This window comes from Artemia franciscana, chromosome 9 (assembly GCF_032884065.1).
Source record: "Artemia franciscana chromosome 9, ASM3288406v1, whole genome shotgun sequence".
In the NCBI taxonomy this organism is placed as follows: Eukaryota; Metazoa; Arthropoda; class Branchiopoda; order Anostraca; family Artemiidae; genus Artemia; species Artemia franciscana.
The window spans coordinates 22,611,467-22,633,058 of NC_088871.1; the positions used below are offsets into that span (position 1 = coordinate 22,611,467).

Genomic DNA, 21,592 nt, shown 5'->3' on the forward strand with positions numbered 1-21,592 from the left:
AAAACTTTTTAGAAACTACAAAAGTAGACCTAAGTAGCCAATTCAGCCTGTTTGAAACATCTCACAAGCCAACACCCTATAGAGAAAACCTTTGAGAATTTAAATGAAGAAGAAAACTTATTAGAAACTGCTAATACTTCAAAAGTAGACCTAAGTAGCCAATTTAGCCTGTTTGAAACATCTCACAAGCCAACACTCTATAGAGAACACCTTTGAGAATTTAAATGAAGAAGAAAACTTATTAGAAACTGCTAATACTGCAAAAGTAGACCTAAGTAGCCAATTCAGCCTGTTTGAAACATCTCACAAGCCAACACTCTATAGAGAACACCTTTGAGAATTTAAATGAAGAAGAAAACTTATTAGAAACTGCTAATACTGCAAAAGTAGACCTAAGTAGCCAATTCAGCCTGTTTGAAACATCTCAGAAGCCAACACCCTATAGAGAAAACCTTTGAGAATTTAAATGAAGAAGAAAACTTATTAGAAACTACTAATACTTCAAAAGTAGACCTAAGTAGCCAATTTAGCCTGTTTGAAACATCTCACAAGCCAACACTCTATAGAGAACACCTTTGAGAATTTAAATGAAGAAGAAAACTTATTAGAAACTGCTAATACTGCAAAAGTAGACCTAAGTAGCCAATTCAGCCTGTTTGAAACATCTCACAAGCCAACACTCTATAGAGAACACCTTTGAGAATTTAAATGAAGAAGAAAACTTATTAGAAACTGCTAATACTGCAAAAGTAGACCTAAGTAGCCAATTCAGCCTGTTTGAAACATCTCAGAAGCCAACACCCTATAGAGAAAACCTTTGAGAATTTAAATGAAGAAGAAAACTTATTAGAAACTACTAATACTTCAAAAGTAGACCTAAGTAGCCAATTTAGCCTGTTTGAAACATCTCACAAGCCAACACTCTATAGAGAACACCTTTGAGAATTTAAATGAAGAAGAAAATTTATTAGAAACTGCTAATACTGCAAAAGTAGACCTAAGTAGCCAATTCAGCCTGTTTGAAACATCTCACAAGCCAACACCCTATAGAGAAAACCTTTGAGAATTTAAATGAAGAAGAAAACTTATTAGAAACTGCTAATACTTCAAAAGTAGACCTAAGTAGCCAATTTAGCCTGTTTGAAACATCTCACAAGCCAACACTCTATAGAGAACACCTTTGAGAATTTAAATGAAGAAGAAAACTTATTACAAACTGCTAATACTGCAAAAGTAGACCTAAGTAGCCAATTCAGCCTGTTTGAAACATCTCACAAGCCAACACTCTATAGAGAACACCTTTGAGAATTTAAATGAAGAAGAAAACTTATTAGAAACTGCTAATACTGCAAAAGTAGACCTAAGTAGCCAATTCAGCCTGTTTGAAACATCTCACAAGCCAACACCCTATAGAGAAAACCTTTGAGAATTTAAATGAAGAAGAAAACTTATTAGAAACTGCTAATACTTCAAAAGTAGACCTAAGTAGCCAATTTAGCCTGTTTGAAACATCTCACAAGCCAACACTCTATAGAGAACACCTTTGAGAATTTAAATGAAGAAGAAAACTTATTAGAAACTGCTAATACTGCAAAAGTAGACCTAAGTAGCCAATTCAGCCTGTTTGAAACATCTCACAAGCCAACACTCTATAGAGAACACCTTTGAGAATTTAAATGAAGAAGAAAACTTATTAGAAACTGCTAATACTGCAAAAGTAGACCTAAGTAGCCAATTCAGCCTGTTTGAAACATCTCACAAGCCAACACCCTATAGAGAAAACCTTTGAGAATTTAAATGAAGAAGAAAACTTATTAGAAACTGCTAATACTTCAAAAGTAGACCTAAGTAGCCAATTTAGCCTGTTTGAAACATCTCACAAGCCAACACTCTATAGAGAACACCTTTGAGAATTTAAATGAAGAAGAAAACTTATTAGAAACTGCTAATACTGCAAAAGTAGACCTAAGTAGCCAATTTAGCCTGTTTGAAACATCTCACAAGCCAACACTCTATAGAGAACACCTTTGAGAATTTAAATGAAGAAGAAAACTTATTAGAAACTGCTAATACTGCAAAAGTAGACCTAAGTAGCCAATTCAGCCTGTTTGAAACATCTCACAAGCCAACACCCTATAGAGAAACAAATCCTTTTAATCAGCTTCAGACTATTTCAGAGGTAACGCACAACAGTTGTCTTTAGTAAATGCCGAAGTGGTTTCAATATATTGTTTAGTGTTTTGCTATTTCCTATCACTTGGCATGGAGCAGGTGGCCGTAGATACTTCCAAGGGGACTAAGCGGACTAAAAATTGAAAGTTCCATTGCCCTTTTCAAGAGACGAAAGAGATTGAAGGAAACAAAAAGGCGATTTTTCACAAAAAAACTGTATTATTTTTTAGTCTTTTGGCGTCTATATGGTGTAATGAGACCATGCTAAAATCCTAGTAAATAGCGGAAATAATGGTTCGCACTTTACTTGGTATCTGCCGAAGCTTCTTTCCCGTGTGGGATATACTCGTATATTAAGCTTTTACTTGCACAGAACTTGTACCATTTACAAAAAAAAAACAAAAAAAAAAACGACGTATCTCACCAGATCAGCCACAGCTTGTTTTAGCTAGAACTAATAAGATGAAGAAAGGAAAAAGCAGAAAAATAAAACGGCTGAAAACAACAGTTTAAGAGAAGGCCTAGAGGAAGATGAAGATAATGGAGGTAGAATAAAATGTTAACCAAGTGGTTAAGAAGAAGAAATAAATTGGTTTTACTCTTCTGAAAGCGACAGGTGAATGCTTAAAGAAAGTAGTTGAAAAGAAGAGTTTTAATAGCATAGATTGACTCAAAGCCTGTTTGAAGCAGTATTAAAAGCTCGTTACAAGGAAAGGAAAAGGACATTTGAAGCTGAATAGGTCAAAGCACTTGTTCTGAAAAGGAAATCGGAACTACTTTATCGCCTTCAAAGAAAAAAGGAATGATAGTTTTTGTCAAATCGCTATGGATACTTCCTCAAAGTATATTTAAATAGTTCATTAAGAAGTAAATATGTATTAAGAAGATTCACTTAGGTAGAAAACATATGCAAGCAGACTATACAGGAAAATATTTAATTTATAGAGAATATATTGTCAAACTCGGCTATATTATAAATTACAAATTACTATATTATAAATTCAAAATTACAAATTTCACAAAGAAATGGATAACAACTTTGGATGATGTGAGTTTAAGTTACTTTGCGTCTGCAACATCTGTTTTCAGTTACCAGTGGGAATTCGAATATTCTAATAACGATTACAACAGTAGGGGCAACTCAAAAAACAACAATCTATGAGCCCTAGAAAAACGATTCAATCTGCAACTTAACATAGCAATTCATTATTCTACTCCATACTAGACAAAAGCCCCGCTTCATGAGCATTTCGGCTAGAAAAATGCCGGCTTTGCCAGCGATTCTCCCTCTGCTGGCTCGGGTGCTCTATTTGGGGGTAGTAGAAGCCATAACCATACTAATTAAACATCTAATGGTAGAATTATTAGACTTACAATACAATAATGTGGCTAGCTGCTTTTCTCCCAAGATATCCTCATCAATTCCTCTCTATTAATAAGGCTTAGAAAAGAAGGTAGAAGTAAAATATTACTCGGAAGCGTTGAGGTTAATACTCCAAATGAAAGATATAACTAGTTGTATGCTATAGAAACTAAAGTTGTTCTGTGTGAGATGATGATTTAAATTTGAAAATGTTTACAAATTAAGGGAATATCAACTAGCAAATTTTGTATACTGTCGCTTGATCAACACTCACCTGATTACTTTCGGCAAATTATTATGCCTAACTGATTTAATAATTGTAATGAAATTAGGAATTCTTAGGGAATAGTGCCTGAGGCACGGAGTACTCAACAAGCATCTTTGTTTCCACGTTTTGCAGGACCGATTGCAGATTTGGGATTCTCCACCAGAGAGTGTAAGACTGGCAGAAAATAGTATCCAGTTGAAGACTAGGTTGAACTTCTGGGAAGTTGAAAATGATTTAGATTATGTAGTTTTTGTTATGTTTAAAAGTGAGGTTTTGAATACATAGTTGATTACAAGGGTGGAAACAATAATCAGCAACAAACTAATGATTCTCTCAGATGGTTGTTGAAAGATGTGATAAATCTTGTTTTTGTTAATAAGCTATCCTATCCTTACTACTTGAATTGTGACAGGAAGGTTAAATGACTTCTGACCTATTACTTCTGTAAAGTGGACAGAGGCGCGTAATCTTGGCTACGATAGTCCTAATAAATACGGTGTAGAAATAGGATTTTAGATAAAATATGACAGACAGATATAACAGAATAAAAGATGTTACTCAAAGTGATATTGAGGTAGGTGATTAAAACATTGAAGAAGCAGATTCTTATTTACTTGAGCAATGTTCCAACTAAGGACTGAGGTTGCACGGAAGAAATAAAGTAGCAAAAGCGCAAGGTGTTTACACTCACCTTAAGAAGGTATAGGAGTGAAAAAAGATCTGATTAAAGTCAAAACCTGTTGAATTTGAGGCAACCCTGACGATTTCATCAAAATGCAGCACAAAAACATAGACAGTAAAGAATAGCAATGGTGGCTGTACTTTTTTAGGAACACTGTAACGAAGAAAGAACATCGAATACTCTTTATGAAGGAGGTGGTTCAACCACACCCAAGTTAAAGTTTATGTGGCTTGGGCACGGTTTAGAATAACAGATTCTGATAATTTAGAACTAAACAGTTCTACTAGATAGCCTACAAGGTGGTAAGCGAACCAGCTCTGTGGGATGATAAAAATGACTGTAAATCTTTGAAGGTTTATTTGGAGGTAGCCAAAGTAAAAGCATTAAGTAGTATGAGATGGAAGAGAGTCGTTCGCACGCATGTGACATTCACAAGGCTCAGCGTTGTGACAGTTTGTACAGAGGTGAAAGTAGATGGACATATCAGCAGAGTTGTGACAAAAGTATCTAGCGGTATTTCACAAGGTAGCGCCATCGGGCCCCTACTCTTCAGTCTTTTGCAAACGACCTGCTTGACGATATTTACTCAGATATCGCACTCTATGCTGATGACACAAAGCTTTTTAGACCTATCAAACGCCCAAATGATATTCAAGAGCTGTAGACCAACTTCAACAAGATAGATTATTGGATAAGGATATGAGAATGGAGGTCAGCACAAACAAAAGCTCCCACCTCTGCCTTGGACCGAAGAATTTTAAATCAACCTACAGATTTAGTACCAGTCTCACCATCAATTCACCAACCAATACGAATCCATCGTGAACAAAGCTTCGAAAGTAGTTGGACTTATTCGAAGAAACTTCAGCCTAAACAATCCTCAGCTTTTGTCAACCCTATTCAAGTCTCTTGTTCGGCCTATCATTGAATATGGTCAAACGACAATAAAAATCATCTTCAAAAAGACATTGATCCACCTGAGAAGATTCAGCGAAAAGCAACAAAATCTGTATCAAAACTAAAACGACTCTCCTACTGCGAACGATTGGAAAAGCTCTCACTTCCTTCCACCTCCTATAGACTCCTTCGAGGTGATGTTATTGAAACTTTCAAGCTACGTCACAAGTACTACAATAATAATGATAGATGGTAATAAGCTTACATAAGCTATGGATGTCAGGTGATTGATTTTTTCAAACGATAATTTCGACAGGACCTGTGCCTGTTATCATCAGGTTCAAATTCAAATCTCTTGCCAGAAAGTAAAATCACTAAATAAATAAAACTAAAAACACTTAACAATACTAATAATGAGCCAAACCTGGAATTATTGTTGTGACATGCCCCGAATTTTGGTAGAGGCATTGATGGCCGCTATCCTAGTAGATCTTAAAGAGGTTGGGCCTGTAGGAGAGGAGTGGAGTTTTTTGTGGGTTTTCAGTCTATGGGTGTTGGGTTCCCAAATTTCGCTAATGTGAAACTCACCATTGTCTTTATTGATGGCTGGTTTATTTTTAGCAATTTCCAGAGCTTCTCTGATTTTCTGCTTTAAGACTTGTGGGACAATAGCAATAAGTTGGGCCTGGTCAAACTTAATGGAGTGAGAAGGGTTTTCAAAATGGGGTGATTCCCCTATTTTCTAAAATAAGGCAAAGTTTCTCAGGCTTGTAACTTTTGATGGGTAAGTCTAAACTTAATGAAACTCATATATTTAAAATCAGCATTAAAATACAATTCTTTTGATGTAACTATTGTTATAAAAAATCCGTTTTTATAGAGTATCAGTTACCACTGAGCCGGGTCGCTCCTTACTACAGTTCGTTACCACGAAATGTTTGATCACCACAGCTGCAAGGAATCTCATATACCCCTTGTGGATCTGAAGTAATCTTGTCCTTGACTTTGTTCAAGAAGGAGGAGATAGTCCTTCCAGAAGGAAAAAACATCTTAAAGCCAAGCTTAGTGAGTTTGGAGCTTAAAATGTCAGTAATGCCCTGAATATACAGTAATGACAAAGAGGGTTTATCTTCTTCAATCTTAGGGGCAGAGCTCTTGGAATTTCCATTCATTTTTCTCCTGGAAATAACCTTGTCAATGACTTTTTGGGGGTATCCATTACCTATCAGAACATCTTTTATATGATCAAGTTCAGCCTTCAGCTCAAAATTAGAGGAACACACTACAAATGCTCTATCAACCTATGAATAGATGTACAGAATTTTTGAGCATAGGTTGGTTATAGGAGTCATATATCAGATATCTATCACTATGAGTTGGCTTTCTATATACGCTCAAATCTAACCTAGTTTCTCGTTTTGTAATGAGAACATCTAAGAAGGGTAAATTGCGGTTATTTTCAAGTTCAATGGTGAACTTCATATCTGGGTCCTGCTGGTTAAAAATATTGAGAAAGGATCATAATTTGTCTTGTGTCCCGTTACAAATTATTAAGCAATCATCTACATATCTTATGTAGAGTAGGAGATCCTTGAAGTCCTGCTTGAAGATATCAGTTTCAATATGCTGTAGAAACAAGTCACTGAGAACTGGTGCCAAGGCTGATCCCATTGGCCCTGAATCTGTTTATAAGTTTGATGCACGAAAGTGAAGTAAGCATTGCTGAGACATAGAGACGTGAAAATAATGATGTCTGTGGTGTCCAAGCTAGTCATTTCCCTCCAGGAATCATCCTTTTTTTTACTAAAGCTGATTGTAAATCTGGTATAAGACGGAGTAAGGGGCTGATAAACAAAGATACAACATCGAAACTGCACATTATGTTATTCTCCAAGATGTTGATGCTATTTAGTCTTTCAACTACTTCTTTAGTATTTCTTATTGTGTGTTTGCTGCTGAGGGTTATGGATCTTAAAAACCAGCCAAATACCTTTCCAACTTTTGTGTAGCTGAACATACTGTTGAAACAGTACGTATAAGAGGTATATCTGGCTTGTGAATTTTGGCTACACCATAAAATTTAGGAATGACTATTGGTAAGACTGAAATTATGCAGAGCTTTTTTGACATTACCATAAGCAACCTTTACAGCATTAATATCAACTTTTTCATACACTTTATTATCACTCAGGGGGTTCAACGATTTGCTGACATACTCAGTCTCATTAAGGACCACTATCGTATTGCCTTTATCAGCTTTGGTAATTATGTTGGTGTCTTTCTTGAAATCTGTGAGGACTTTGTTGAAATCTGTGAGAAATCTGCCTCAGAGAATATATAAGTACTACAATAGCACTGGACCAGAGGAAATACTCTTTTTCAACACAAACAATCTGCGAGGACACAACTTTAAGCTAAAACAAAAGACTTTCAATAAAGAAGTTAGAAGGTGGGCCTTCTCAAACCAGGTAGCCAAGGAATGGAATAAACTTCCCCAAGAAGTGGTTATGGGTGACTCGACCAACTCTTTCAAGAATGGTTTTGACAAGTTTGTTAGTGTAAGTAAATTTTTATAGATTCAGAAAGTAAATTTTTTATTTCAGCATGTAATTATTATTATTATTAAATATCAGTACACAAACATTTCCTAGAATTATTAAATAAAATGTGTCGTTGCTTCAGCAAGGATACTTCAACAAGAAAACAACGAAGACTATTATCCCACGCAATACGGAGTGGAACTGGAACCCGGCCTCCCATACCAAATGTCATTAAATGCATATACTGCCGGTGGTTCGGCCGCATACAACAACAAGACGACAAGATATCAGAGCAACACCTTAGTGTCTCCTCTTACCATTATGGAGGAAAAGCCTTGTTCTTTAAATTAATTTCTACCTGAGACCGCTTGGTGGGTTCAGGAAATATGGCTGACGCGGGGTAGGGACTGGTTGTAAATTGTCAGGTCACTAACTGGAAACAAACCCTCCTGAAACAAAACTTGTCAACATATCTCAACCGCCATGATGAACAAGCGGCTTGCAAAATGAAGCAAGTGCAAGAAGATTCTTTGAATATTAACAGCGAAAACAAGATGTCACTGTTGTTACCCTTGAGAAGTACTACTGTTACTTCACATTAGACAATTAGGAATGGGTTAGTTTGAACAAGTTTTATGAAACCTGCTTTTTGTTTTCCGACAAAAAGATTTTCTCACAATCGATATTCATATTTTATTTTCGCAATCGATAATAGATTAGTTATTTAAATAATACTCTTATTGTCGACCAAAAATCTTATGGCATCAGAAAAAAAAAGGAAGATCTAACCTCAAAGACCACTAGTGAGATCTTTATTTACTCTCCATATAAATTTAATATGGTTCATGGGCAGAGTGGTGATGTTTGGTAGGTAATTTCGAACACCACACTGCCTTGCCAAGACGATAAATAAAAGTTCAAATAGGAGATAAATTTCACAAAAATACTAGATATTTTGGTCACATATGCAGTGACCGTCATCAGTAGTAATACTAAACTAAAACAATTAAAAGCAGTAATGTATATACAAAATAAAATAAACTACATATTGTTTAATAATCTTATTCTTTCCAAAGCAAAAACGGAAGGGAGTCACTTTGACCTTATTGGATCGGGTTCATTAGCATTGACGAACTAACGCTTGGGCAGAGGTTAATCGCATTGGGTGAGTTGAACTTTACTTTATCTGATTTTACTCTATTTACCTGGTTAATTCTTCATCAAGAACTTTAACGATACAATACAGTCAGTGCTAGAAAAGGGTCGAAAAGAGTCCCCGTGGAAGATATTATCTATTCAGTAGAAACATCTTTACATAAAAACACAAGCCTATAGAAGATGTTACCTTAGTATGAGCCTCTACCATGGAAACCCTTTCATATTTTGTATTGAAACCAGAATTTCTTAGTACGTCCATCAAAGACATAAGGCGAAAAGCTTTCGTATAACCCGACAATTTTATACAAATAAGTTGAAGAACGAATTTTGAGAACGAATTAAAGAACGAATTAAAACGAAGGAAGTTTAAGAGCGAATTAAAGTGTTTGAAGGACGAAGGAAAAATTACACCTCACGTTTATGACAAATGCCTGCCACGCAGTTCCTTATGCCCTAAATTATATGGACTTCCCAAAATCCATGTGCCAGACCTACCATTACGACCAATTTTTGTGTCAAGTACAAGGTCACCGACAAGACAAGTGTTTTGAGCAAGTAGTTAGTGTCAATCTGTAAACTACTTTTGTCTACACAAATTTTTTACATTAAGAATTCTTCGAACTTGGTTAAAAAACTAAAAGAAGTGGAAATTTCTTCAAGTTCTTTGCTTTCAAGCTTCGACATTATATCAATGTACAAAAATATTGACGTAGAAGCGGCCGAAACTCTTCTAGAGAGAAAGCTATTAAGAAATTTGGACTTGATTAGGGGTAAAACAGATTTGGAGATTTCTGTAATTATGTAATTAGTAAGGTTTTGCAATAAGTTCTCTTATTTTTTTTTAATTCAGAAAAGAATTTTTGGAACAAGTAAATGGTGTACCTTTATCTCCATTATTAGATAATATTTTGGTGGAAAATATTAAACAGTTGCATTAGATTCATATTTTTTAAAACATAATTATTGGGCCCGGTATATGGATGTCATGATTTCAGTACGGAATTATGGGGAGGAGGAATTAAAAGGATTTTCGGAACATCTTAATTATTTTCGGGGGGGGGGGACTTAAAATTTACTGCTGAGTTAAAAGAGGATGGGAAAGTTCCTTTTCTTGGTGTTCTTCTTTTAAAAAATGGAAATAGTCTGGATTTAAAAATTTACAGAAAACCGACTAAAAACAATAGATTTTTGTCGTTTAGCTCCGGTTAGGCTCGCCAAGTAAAAATTGGTTTGATCGTTTCTTTAACTGACCGGATTTTTAGTATTTGGCCTCGAAAATTGTTTGAGGAGGAGTTGCCTTTTCTAAGAAAAATACTAATAAGTAACATGTATCCAGAGTGGTTAATTAACCAGACTTTTTCAAAAAGAAGAAAAAGTTTCAAGATATTTCTAAGGAAGTCTTGGAGACAACTCAGGAGAAGGATGTTTTTGTTCCTTACCATATGTACCAGGGGAAATTTTACAGAGTAATGGTCTAAAGGTAGCTTTTTAAAGAATAATAATACTTTGGGTAGTTTTCTAAATTCTGGGAAGGATACCATGTACTTGCGGAAGCTCATATGTGGGACTTGCCACAATTTGGAAATGAGATTACTACAGCACAAAGATTTTATTCCGTCGGCTTTAAAGCAAAATTCTAAGACAGAAGATTTCACTTCAGCCCTTTTAGAACATGTTTTAAATTTTTGAAACCATTTAATTTTGTTTGATAATGTCTCCTTGATTTCTACAGACCAGGGTTTAGAGCAAATTTTCGTGAAACTCTTGAAATTAAGAAAATTTTATTCAAAAATATAGTTTTAAATAGAGGCACGGATGAATTTGGTTTGAATTCTATTTACGATAATTTATTAAAATCAGATAAAGTAAAGTTCAATTCGCCCAATGCGATTAACCTCTGTCCAAGTGTTAGTTCATTCAATACTAATGAATCCGATCCAATAAGGTCAAAGAGACTCGCTTCCATTTTTACTTTGGAAAGAATAAGATTATTAAACAATGTGTAGTTTATTTTATTTTGTATATAGATTATTGCTTTTAATTGTTTTAGTGTAGTATAACTACTGATGACAGTTACTGCATACGTGACCGAAATATCTATTATTGTTGTGAAATTTATCACTATCTATTAAAATGATTTTATCCCTATTTGAACTTTTATTCATTGCTGATGTTTGGTTAGCGTACTCAAATCTATATTCATTGGACACAAAAAAATTGACAAAGTGAAATAAAAAGAAAATAATGGCTTACTTTGAAAACTTAAATGGTTTGTAATGCTGTAAGAGCTGTAAACATAATTCTCGGTATTCCATCTGGTAGAAAATATGGGACTTAATATGCTGAGATAGATCCAAACACGGTTTTTCCTTTGAATTATCCATAGCGACCATAGACAGCAGCAATTCCTACAAAAAAAAAGCAATTCTAAATACAATATATATATATATATATATATATATATATATATATATATATATATATATATATATATATATATAACTCTTTTCTTATTTTAACTATAATATATATACAACTCTTTTCTTATTTTAGAAACAGGTTCCTTTTGAATTTTTACGGATAAGATTATTCAATTTTTACGGATATATATGTAACAATTTAATTTGTTTAAATTTGTATGTTTAAATTAAAACTTTTCGACATCCGTATTAACATCACTCTCTACAGTCATCACAAATACTTTAACCAGAAGAATAAGAAGAAGGTGATATCTTTTGAAAATATAGAAGCAGTAGATGAGTTACAAACCTTCTCCCAGTAATGGGTTAAATTGCATGGTGAAGCAGAACACCATCGTGGGAGGATCCTCTATAGGAGGACAACTGCGGCAGGGCGTAAGATCCAGATTTATGGACAACGGCCTCTGTAAAGGGCTGCCTCGACCCTTTCGGGGCACCTGCAAGACTGGGGACCTTTTGGTCAACTTTGTTCCCACTTGAGGAGTGACGCCCCTTGAGGAAATTATAGCCTAGTAAACAACACAGCACTCGTACGGGATTCTGATTATTGGATAATTTTCTGGGCTTGGTTTGTTTTGATGGGCGTTTTCGGGCTGAAAAACCTCTTCCTAGCTAATTTATTTACTATGGGCTGCCTCCCCGTAGTAGCATAATATTTGTAGGCATGAATATATAATGAGTCGGAGGTAATAGGCTTGGGACTGTCTGTGCAGGATTTCGACTCTTGTTGATAGAAGAGCATCGCCAAGTGCTGAAAACAATGTTGTGACCAAGATGGGCCCAGGATTGCACAAAGCCTCCAACTTACTGGAGGTCCCAGGGACTTCTTGCTGCCCGGTTCTAAGCCGGCTTAAGCGCTTCGGTGTAGACTTGAGAAGATATGTTGGTCCCCATCCTGCACTGGTATCCGGGATCACTGCTTTTCTTGAGGCCAAAATAATTTCAAAGATTTAAAGAACATGAAAATTGGAACTTGGAATGTTACGACGTTAAAAAATGACTATCGCATCGACATTTTGACTGACGAATTCAGACGGTTTGAACTGGATTTATTAGGAGTTTCAGAAACTCATATCCCAGGGGTAGGAAGCATGAAATTAGGTGACATAGAATTTGTTTACTCAGGAAGGAAGGATGGGGTACATAGACAGGGAGTAGGGCTCATGATGAATAAGGAAGCTGCTAAGTCTTGTTTAGGCTGGGAAGGTATTAATAATAGAATACTAATTGCTCATTTTATGACTAAAAAGTTTAGGGTATCAGTTATAGTAGTATATGCCCCCATTGAACCAACTGATGGAGATACTAGTGACTCAGATGAATTTTACTTACAGTTACAGGAGCAAATAGACAGGGTACCAGGTAGAAATATGGTGTTTTTGCTAGGAGATTTTAATGCCCAGGTTGGTAGAAATAGGGATAGATGGTATCCTAGCCTAGGTAATTTTGGTGTAGGAAAAGAAAACAGTAATGGCTATAGGCTTTTGCAATTTTGTAGGTATAACAACCTAGTTATAACCAATACGGTGTTTGGTCACAAAATGGCCCATAAGTTGACATGGTATTCACGTGATGGTAAGACAGCAAACCTTATTGATTATGTTATTGTAAACAGAAGACTAGCAGGATCAATACAAGATACTAGGGTGTATAGGAGTGCCATTATTGATGTTAAAAGTAAAGATCACCATCTAGTAGTGCCTAAGGTTAATTTAAAGCTGAAATTTCGGAAGAGTAACTCCCTCCCGGAAAGTTATGATGTTGGTAGACTTCAGGATGAAAATTTGAGAAAAAAATTCCAGGAACAGTTGAGTACTAAACTTGAGGGTTTAAAATTTGACAATGTGGAAGATGGATGGAATAATTTCAGAAAAACAATTTGTGAAGTTGCTGATGGTGTCCTAGGGAAGAGTGCTAAGACAGCAACTAGGAATATTAGTGAAAAAGCTTTAGGTTTAATAGAGAGTAGAAGGGGTTTGTATAAGAATTATCTGAGCGATAGGTCGTATGAAAACAAAAGGAATGTAAAGAAAGTGGAGAAGGCATTAAAATATGAACTAAGGAGATGTGAAATGGAGGCGATGGATAAAATTGCTGAGGATCTGGAAGATGCGGCTAGACGGCATAATAGTAAAATATTATACTGGCATGTTAATAAATTGAAAAGGAAGAGCCGATCCGGACTAGTCCCAGTTAAAGATAGAAATGGGGCCACAATTAGTGATAAGGAAAAAGTTAAAGAAAGATGGGTGGAACATTTTGAGAATGTGCTAAACCGAGATACAGTTGCAGGAAAAGATATAGATGAAAATGAAAAAGTTTGTGATACCTTGGAAGTGAAGGAAGATTTGTTTAGTGAGGAAGAATTAGCGACAGTACTAGAAGGATTAAAAAATAATAAGGCCCCAGGTGCTGATAGTATGATTAATGAGTTCCTTAAATATGGTGGCTCTGAGGTTAGGAATAAGCTACTGAAGATTATGAACATGATTTTTGAAAAAGGGGAAGTACCCAATGATTTTAGGAAAACCTTAATTAAACCACTGTATAAGAAAGGTGACAAGAGTGAATGTCGGAATTATCGAGGCATTAGTCTGGTCTCTGTAGGTAGCAAATTACTGAGTAATATGATACTTTTTAGACTGAGACATGCTGTAGACAAAGTTTTAAGGGAAGAACAATGCGGTTTTAGAAAAGGTAGAGGATGTGTCGACCATGTTTTCACTCTTAGGTTAATAATTGAGAAGTCCCTTCGTTGTCAAACACCTTTGGTCCTTAGTTTTATCGATTATGAGCAAGCTTTCGATTCTGTTGATAGAACAGCGTTAACAAAGGTCTTATCGTTATATGGTATACCAGAAAAATACATTAAAGTGATTTGCGCTATGTACGAGAATAATACTGCTGCGGTTAAAGTAGGAAATGAGGTTAGCAACTGGTTTTGTATTAAATCAGGAGTTAAGCAGGGTTGTGTTCTATCCCCCTTTATATGGATCATTTTGATGGACTTCGTCTTAAGGAGCACAGGAAAGGCAATTGGAGACCATGGAATCAAATGGGGAGGAAGAACGCTCCTGGACTTAGATTATGCTGATGATTTAAGCATATTAGATGAAAGTGTGAGCAAAATGAATGAATTTTTAGAGGTTTTACGAGTTCAGGGTGCTAAAATAGGCTTGAAAATTAATGTTAAGAAGACTAAGTCACTAAGGTTAGGAATAAATGAAGATGAACAGGTGACCTTAGGTAACGAAAAGATTGATCAGGTTGGGAGCTTCAGTTACCTTGGTAGTATTATTAGTAAAGATGGTGGGAGCAGTGAAGATGTTAAAAGTAGAATAGCTAAAGCTCAGGGTGTTTTTTCACAGTTAAAAAAAGTTTGGAAGAATAGAAAGATAAGCCTACAAATCAAGATTAGAATATTGGAAGCTACAGTGATGACAGTGGTCAAATATGGCTCTGAAGCATGGACACTCCGAAAAGCAGATGAAAATTTACTAGATGTTTTCCAGAGAAATTGCCTACGGATTGTTCTGGGTACCCGGCTGACTGACCGTATTTCAAACAGTAGGTTGTACGAAAAGTGTGGTTCAATCCCGCTTTCTGGGGCTATAATGAAAGAAAGGTTGAGATGGCTAGGCCACGTTCTACGGATGAAGGATGACAGATTACCGAAGATTGTCCTTTTTGGCCAACCGTCTGGGGCTACACGGAAAGCAGGTCGTCCTTGTCTGGGTTGGGAGGATGTCATAAATAAGGATTTAAAGGAAATGGGAACTTCCTGGGAGGGTGTAAAGAGGGAGGCTTTAAATAGATTAGGTTGGAGGAGGAGCGTGCGTAGCTGTGTTGGCCTCAGGCGGCTTGGTGCTGCAGTGAGTTATTAGTAGTAGTAGTAGTAGTATATATATATATATATATATATATATATATATATATATATATATATATATATATATATATATATATATATATATATATATATATATATATATATATATATATATATATATATGACATTGGTTAGGGAAACACGGAATTAAGTAATTAAAGCAATAGTATTTGTGTACGTCTTTTACGCCACCAATTGGCAAGAAAACAACAAGTGAATAAAACTGAACATGACCATACTGAGAACTTAATTAAAAAAGGGATGTAAAACTTGAAGCTTTAAACGATGAGGAGAGAGCACGAAAAATCGCTTTTCAATTTTTTTCAACTGTTAACAACAAAAGATTATTATCAGTACTATAATTTCTTTATTTATAGAAAAGCTATCTTTTAGACATTCAAAACACAGAGAAAAACAAACTGTCTGTCCAAAGCTTCTATGTCAAGTTTTGTAAAAAGCAAGAGAAAAAGCATAATAGATTTTGGAAAATCAAAGATACATCAGTATCCTAGAAACCAAATAAGACACTAAAGTGCAGATTAAAGTAGTTGATCCAGCCAGTTCACATTATGATGCAATATAAATGTTAGTTTGACATAACAACTTAATATTTTCTCAATTTGCCTCAAACATATATTTTTCAAATGACAGGATTATTAGTTCCCTTTCCCCTATGGGACCAAAAATATAAAACAGCATAAAATTGTACACCAGTCAGGAAGAAAAGGATGCTTCTTTTGATTTTTCTTTTTTTTTCCAAACTTTATCCGCCAATGAACAAGTTTCTGAGTACGTCCATACTGATATAGCTTCATCAGTGAGAGTTGGATGCTTCAAAGGAACAACAGAAAAAGCGGCTACAATCATGTGCTCGACCGAACGAATGGGTCAAATACCAAAACCTAAAATATGTGTTTATATCCGTAATGTCCCGTAAATTTTAAAAAAGTGAACATCTAAAAAATCAAGAAATATCTTTTTTCAATATTTATCTACAACAGGAGGAGATATCACAGCTTGACCTTTAGGAGCAACCTCTTCCCTTTAGACGACACAGGGGAACTAATTTTAAAATAAAATGGCACCCCCTCCCAACTCTCACATGTTTAGAATTTACAATAGAAGAAAGCTGATTTCGCCAACTAAATCTTCAGCATTAAGGGAAGGGCGCACATCCCCTTTACAGGGAGTGATTGGAGGCAGTTTCGAAATGCAATGTTAAAAATTCTGAATCTACAATGAGAAGATACATGTTTTATTTGTCTTTTTTTAAGAAAGGGTGAGGGAAATTCTTTAAAATCTATAGATATTTAAGAACCAAGGAAGAAGTGTTTAAGACTTATATCATAGGTTGAATAGCATCGAAAAAACTTCAATCAAAACCTAGTTCCTTGTCCTTGTAGATTCCAAACATTTGATAAGGGTACAGCATGATGTTTTTGAAGTCATAATCAGTTACTCCTACGTAGGGCATATGCATCCCCTTTTGGCATTTAAATCTTGCCTTATTATATTTATAGTGTTTATTAATACTAAGCTCAAATGTTTCCATTTTTTCACAGATGTATTTTCCAAAACAAAACTTTGAATACAAAATTAGCTTCTTTTTTTTTAGACTCTCAAAATTTAGCCTCTCCTAAAAACAACCTCTGAAGGGATGCTATACAAATAGCCAATCGATAGTTCTAAACCGATTGGTTACATCAACATTACGCCCCAAACCACTAAAAACAACATGTGCGTCAAGATCGTGCTATATATTTCGTATACGCCCTCTTATCAACAACAACAAAAAAATGTTGCAACATTATTTCGTTCTCGAACCTCAGTTTTTTTTTTTTTTTTTTTTTTTTTTTTTTTTTTTTTTTTTTTTTTTTTTTTTTTTAACTTCGGCTTCTCGACAAGGTTTTGGCTCCAACATCCTAACTTAATATTCATTGCCGTGGACAGTTTGAGAAATATGCTTTGAAGTAGATACACTAAGGCAATTAGGACTTCCGGCCCTGGATAAATCCAAAATCCATGACAATAAGCCAAAGAAATAATAAATTTTGTTTTCTTGTAAAAGGCGTTGCTTATGTCTTAAAAAAAAACATTCAAAATCCATCGTAAGGTATTATTCACTTTCCATGTTTACTAAGAATATTACTCAATTCGCACTTCCACCTTGAGAGATACCATACTTGTTCTTGTTCGTTCACCTAGAAACAGCCATACCAAAGTCCTTAAAAATAAAGTAATTTTGTAGCACCATATCTGACTCCAGTTATTTACAAAAATTTCCCCAAAGATAATAATGACACCCAACAATTTTTGTAACTAATCTTATTTGCTATACTAAGAGCATACACCTGAGTATACAAGAATTATCAACACCCACGAGAGGCATTAATATTCCTAAGTCTTATCTATCAATAAAAGCCTACTCTTTCTTTTTTTTTCTCTCTTCCAAAACATGGTAACAGGAACACCTGTTATTAAGTCTTAGCGCCCCGGATGTATCCCAAAAGTTACCACTCAGCTGAAAATAATAATTAGCCTACGCTTGCATGATAACTATCTTAACAGATAGATTTAGTCGTTTCATTTCAGGCCTTTTTCTTCAATTCCTCTAAATTCAAAAGCTATATGTTTATCTATTTGCTTGAAAATATCCGAGCCAAATAGTTTTGGAAAATACTAATTTATCATATAACTATCTCTCTCTCTCTCTTCTCTCTCCCTCTGAGTTTTCTCTGTCAAAAAAAAAATCGAAAGAAGTTTTTGAAACAAATGAGTTTGTTACAAAATTCGTCACTGCTTGATTACCTATATATCCCAAAGATTTTAACAATTTCCCAAAGTTTCTGTATTATTATTTTATCTGCAATACTAATAATATACAGCTGAGTATACAGTAATTTAACTCTGAACCAAAAAAATCAATCACCTAATCTATTATCGTCCCATAGAAACCTTTCCTTTTTCTCTTCTTCTTCCCTCCTACTCCTGGTAAAAGAAACACCTGCTGTTGCATAAGTAAGTTCACAAGTTCCCGGCTGAAATTTGACCTTTTTCAGAAGAAGCCGCAAAGCAATAACAGAAAATTTACTTAGCAATGCCAACCCAAGGTTTATGAACTGTTAAATCCTGTTATCAAAATGCAATTAGTTCTATTGACGTGGATGGAGTTGAGCAGCTGGCGAAGTGAAAGGAATATCACTTTCATTTGATCGGTATTTTCTCATTCGTTTGAATCGAAACAACAAAGGAAATAGTTGAGTAATCAGGCCACAGTAAATGGTAAAGAAAATTAAATACACAGCGTTAGTTACGAAACGGACTAGTACCAAGGGTGTAGCCAGAATTCCATTCTAGCACGGACAACAGATAATTGACATACCGGAATATCCCAGGATATTTCGGGCTTTCTTTATATTGGCTCTTTATATGAGTGTCCTCTTTTCAAAAAATCATACTTGCTCAGCAATATCAGAGACTAGAATCAAAGACTAGCTGAAAATATAAGTTACAAAACGCACCGAAGAGCACCAAAAGCACCGAATCGAGTTTTTTCCTCAGCGTATTACACCGGTGTGCCTGTTTTCTTAGTTCCCGAAAGGTTTCATTTACTTTTGGAGAGGAGGATATGCAGAAAGGGAGGGGGAATCTCCCCCCAGAAAGTCCTTATTTTGAATTTATAGGAACTTCTTATTAAAATAGACTTAAAAAGAATTTTTTCCCTTATCCCTTCTCGCAAGAAAAAAAATCCTGGGTAAGTATCTACTTCAAGGGGCTCCAAATATGGAAAAGGCTACAAAATATGAATAAGTACCCCAGATTTTAAATCCGGTTTTATTCCAAAGTAATTAATTGTATCTTTTCGTGCCTTTTTTATTTGAGCTCTTGGGAATCTTTCATTTTTTTTTAATTGTCATTTATCGTACAATGTATCTGTAATATAGTAGTAGTATAAATTTAGTATTGCAAAATATAATTATAAAAATCGACAAGCCACAATCAACAAGCTTGCGAGGGTAAGCTGCTAAAAGAAAACATAAATTAACTCAACATAAAACGAACGTAAAACAGCACAATATTTCTATGTCAGTATCAGCAGTACCAGAAAAACTTACTTGTTTGCATTCATTTTGTGCAATGGTACAGAAATAGGAATGTTCTATCAGAAAAATCTTCAAGAATTCAAACCATCAGAGCTCCCTCTTGCGCAAAAGCCTAACAAGATAACTATCTTTTTTTATTTTTACCATCGCTGTCGGACAAACTTGTTGTGGCACAGTGGATTGATGCTCTGCTTGGTAATAAGGGGCCCGGGGTTCGATTCCTGCCGCAGCAAGGTTGGGCGCCAAGATTTCTACTTGTCCCTGTAAAAATGACCCAGCAACTGAAACGTCGATTACAAGCCCTATGCGCCAGCAGGGGCTCTGGAGGACCATTATCTTTTTTAGTTTTTTACCATTGTCTGAATTTCTTATGGGGCATATAACTTTGAACCAGTAAGTGGCTCACTGCAGACAAATTACTTACTGAAAAACTTTTAACATTAAATGACTGTGATTCTACGAGCTTAGCTATTTAATCTCAAGATAAATTTCTTTTTGAGTACATTTCTTTTTGTTTTACTCCATAAGGTTAAATCATAGGGTTGTTTTACATTCGCATACCTCGACTTACTAGACCAAGCAGTCAGTTTTTCAGTAGGCCTAAAAAGCCTCCCTAGGTTTTCTTTCTTTTAAAGATTTCTTTGTATTCATGCTTAAGTACCTTCAACATAGATTTCAGATTAATCAGATCCACTCAAAAGTCCTTTGTTTTGGAGAGCTATGATGATACAATAATAACAAAAAATGGGAAAGTTCCAACTTCTTTAACTAGAGGAAAAAACTGTTCGAAAATACTTGCTACAACATCAAAACAGTACAGAGGTAACGGTAAAAGCCAATAGTAAAGAAGCAAAAACACAACAACTTGGACTATTTATTATGCAGTAAGCAAGCCAATTACAAGAAAACATACTTCCCAATGAACAAGAGGTCAGTTAAGCTAAAGCCTGTTTGAATTTTTAAATTTCTTTTTCGCAGATGAACACTTTCAAATGCTAAACTTTGTGAAGTTATCCTATTTATCTAAGCCTTTTCAGTCACACATGTTCTTCTGACAGCTTAATTGTTTGTTTATTACTTTTCCCGTTTTTTTACATATTTCACCACCCTTTGATTCATTTAAATGTAGTTTAGAGGTCAGAGCAACGCGAAGTGGGATAGGAGAAGGCTTCAGAAAATCATTTTCTATTCCTACAAGACTTTCCTATTGAGGGCTTTTTCACAAGTCTTGTCTATCTTTAGCGACAATAATTTAGATAGCACTTATCTACTTTCTAGCGGCAATTTTCTTTCTGAATTAGCATTAGCTACATAGTCCCTTTTTGTATCTTTAGAATTAATTCGTATTATAAGGCAAGACGCAAGGTAAAGAGCGATTTAGGTTCCCCTGTTCGCGCCTCAATCATTAGACAATTACGAAAAGTGTACTACAGTCTTAATATTCGCATCAAAGTTCCCTTATCCAGCAATAGCCCTCCTGTTGCCCGTAAGGCAAATTCCTGTTCATAAAGGAGTCACGCAGCGGTTATTTCTTCTTCCACCATGTTTAACAATACTGTTCTGGCGCATAGACCAAAACTTCCGTATCTTGTATTCTTCTTGACATCAATATATCTTTTATTCCATATGCTAATGATATCCACAGAGCCAGTCAAACTACAAAGCGCATTTCGGACATTTTTTTTCTGTTCTTTCTAATGAGTACCGTACTCTCAGCCTCAAATTTCAATTCAGAAAAGCAGAAGTTATTGTTTTTCTTTCGAATGCAGAAGACCCGACAGGATCTCTCCTCGTGGTAGTCCGTCCAATCAATCTTGGCCCCTTTTCCTTAGTACTAGTAATCTAAAAAGTTATCAAGCTAGTAATCTCGAGTACAATTCTTTTATCGTATTTTCTTTAAATCGGTAAACTTAAAAGGCAAGCTTTAGTGCTCTCCCATTACTATGAGGTTCGTTTTGCCCTATACGGTAGCTGGGTTTCCAAATTTGTACTCTTGGCGTCATTTCGACGCTTTTGGGGAGTTTGTTATGTTTTTCAGAC

At 35.3% G+C, this 21,592-nt stretch overlaps 1 protein-coding gene across 2 annotated transcripts in view; it reads right to left on the bottom strand.

Annotated features, from left to right (window-relative positions):
• LOC136031151 (protein timeless homolog) overlaps positions 1–21,592 on the bottom strand; it is a 123,096-nt gene that overhangs the window by 15,729 nt on the left and 85,775 nt on the right. For both annotated transcript variants that reach the window (XM_065710478.1, XM_065710477.1), the window contains one exon: positions 11,334–11,488. In XM_065710478.1, coding sequence (XP_065566550.1) covers positions 11,334–11,488 — 155 coding nt within the window. The remainder of the gene's footprint in view (positions 1–11,333; positions 11,489–21,592) is intronic.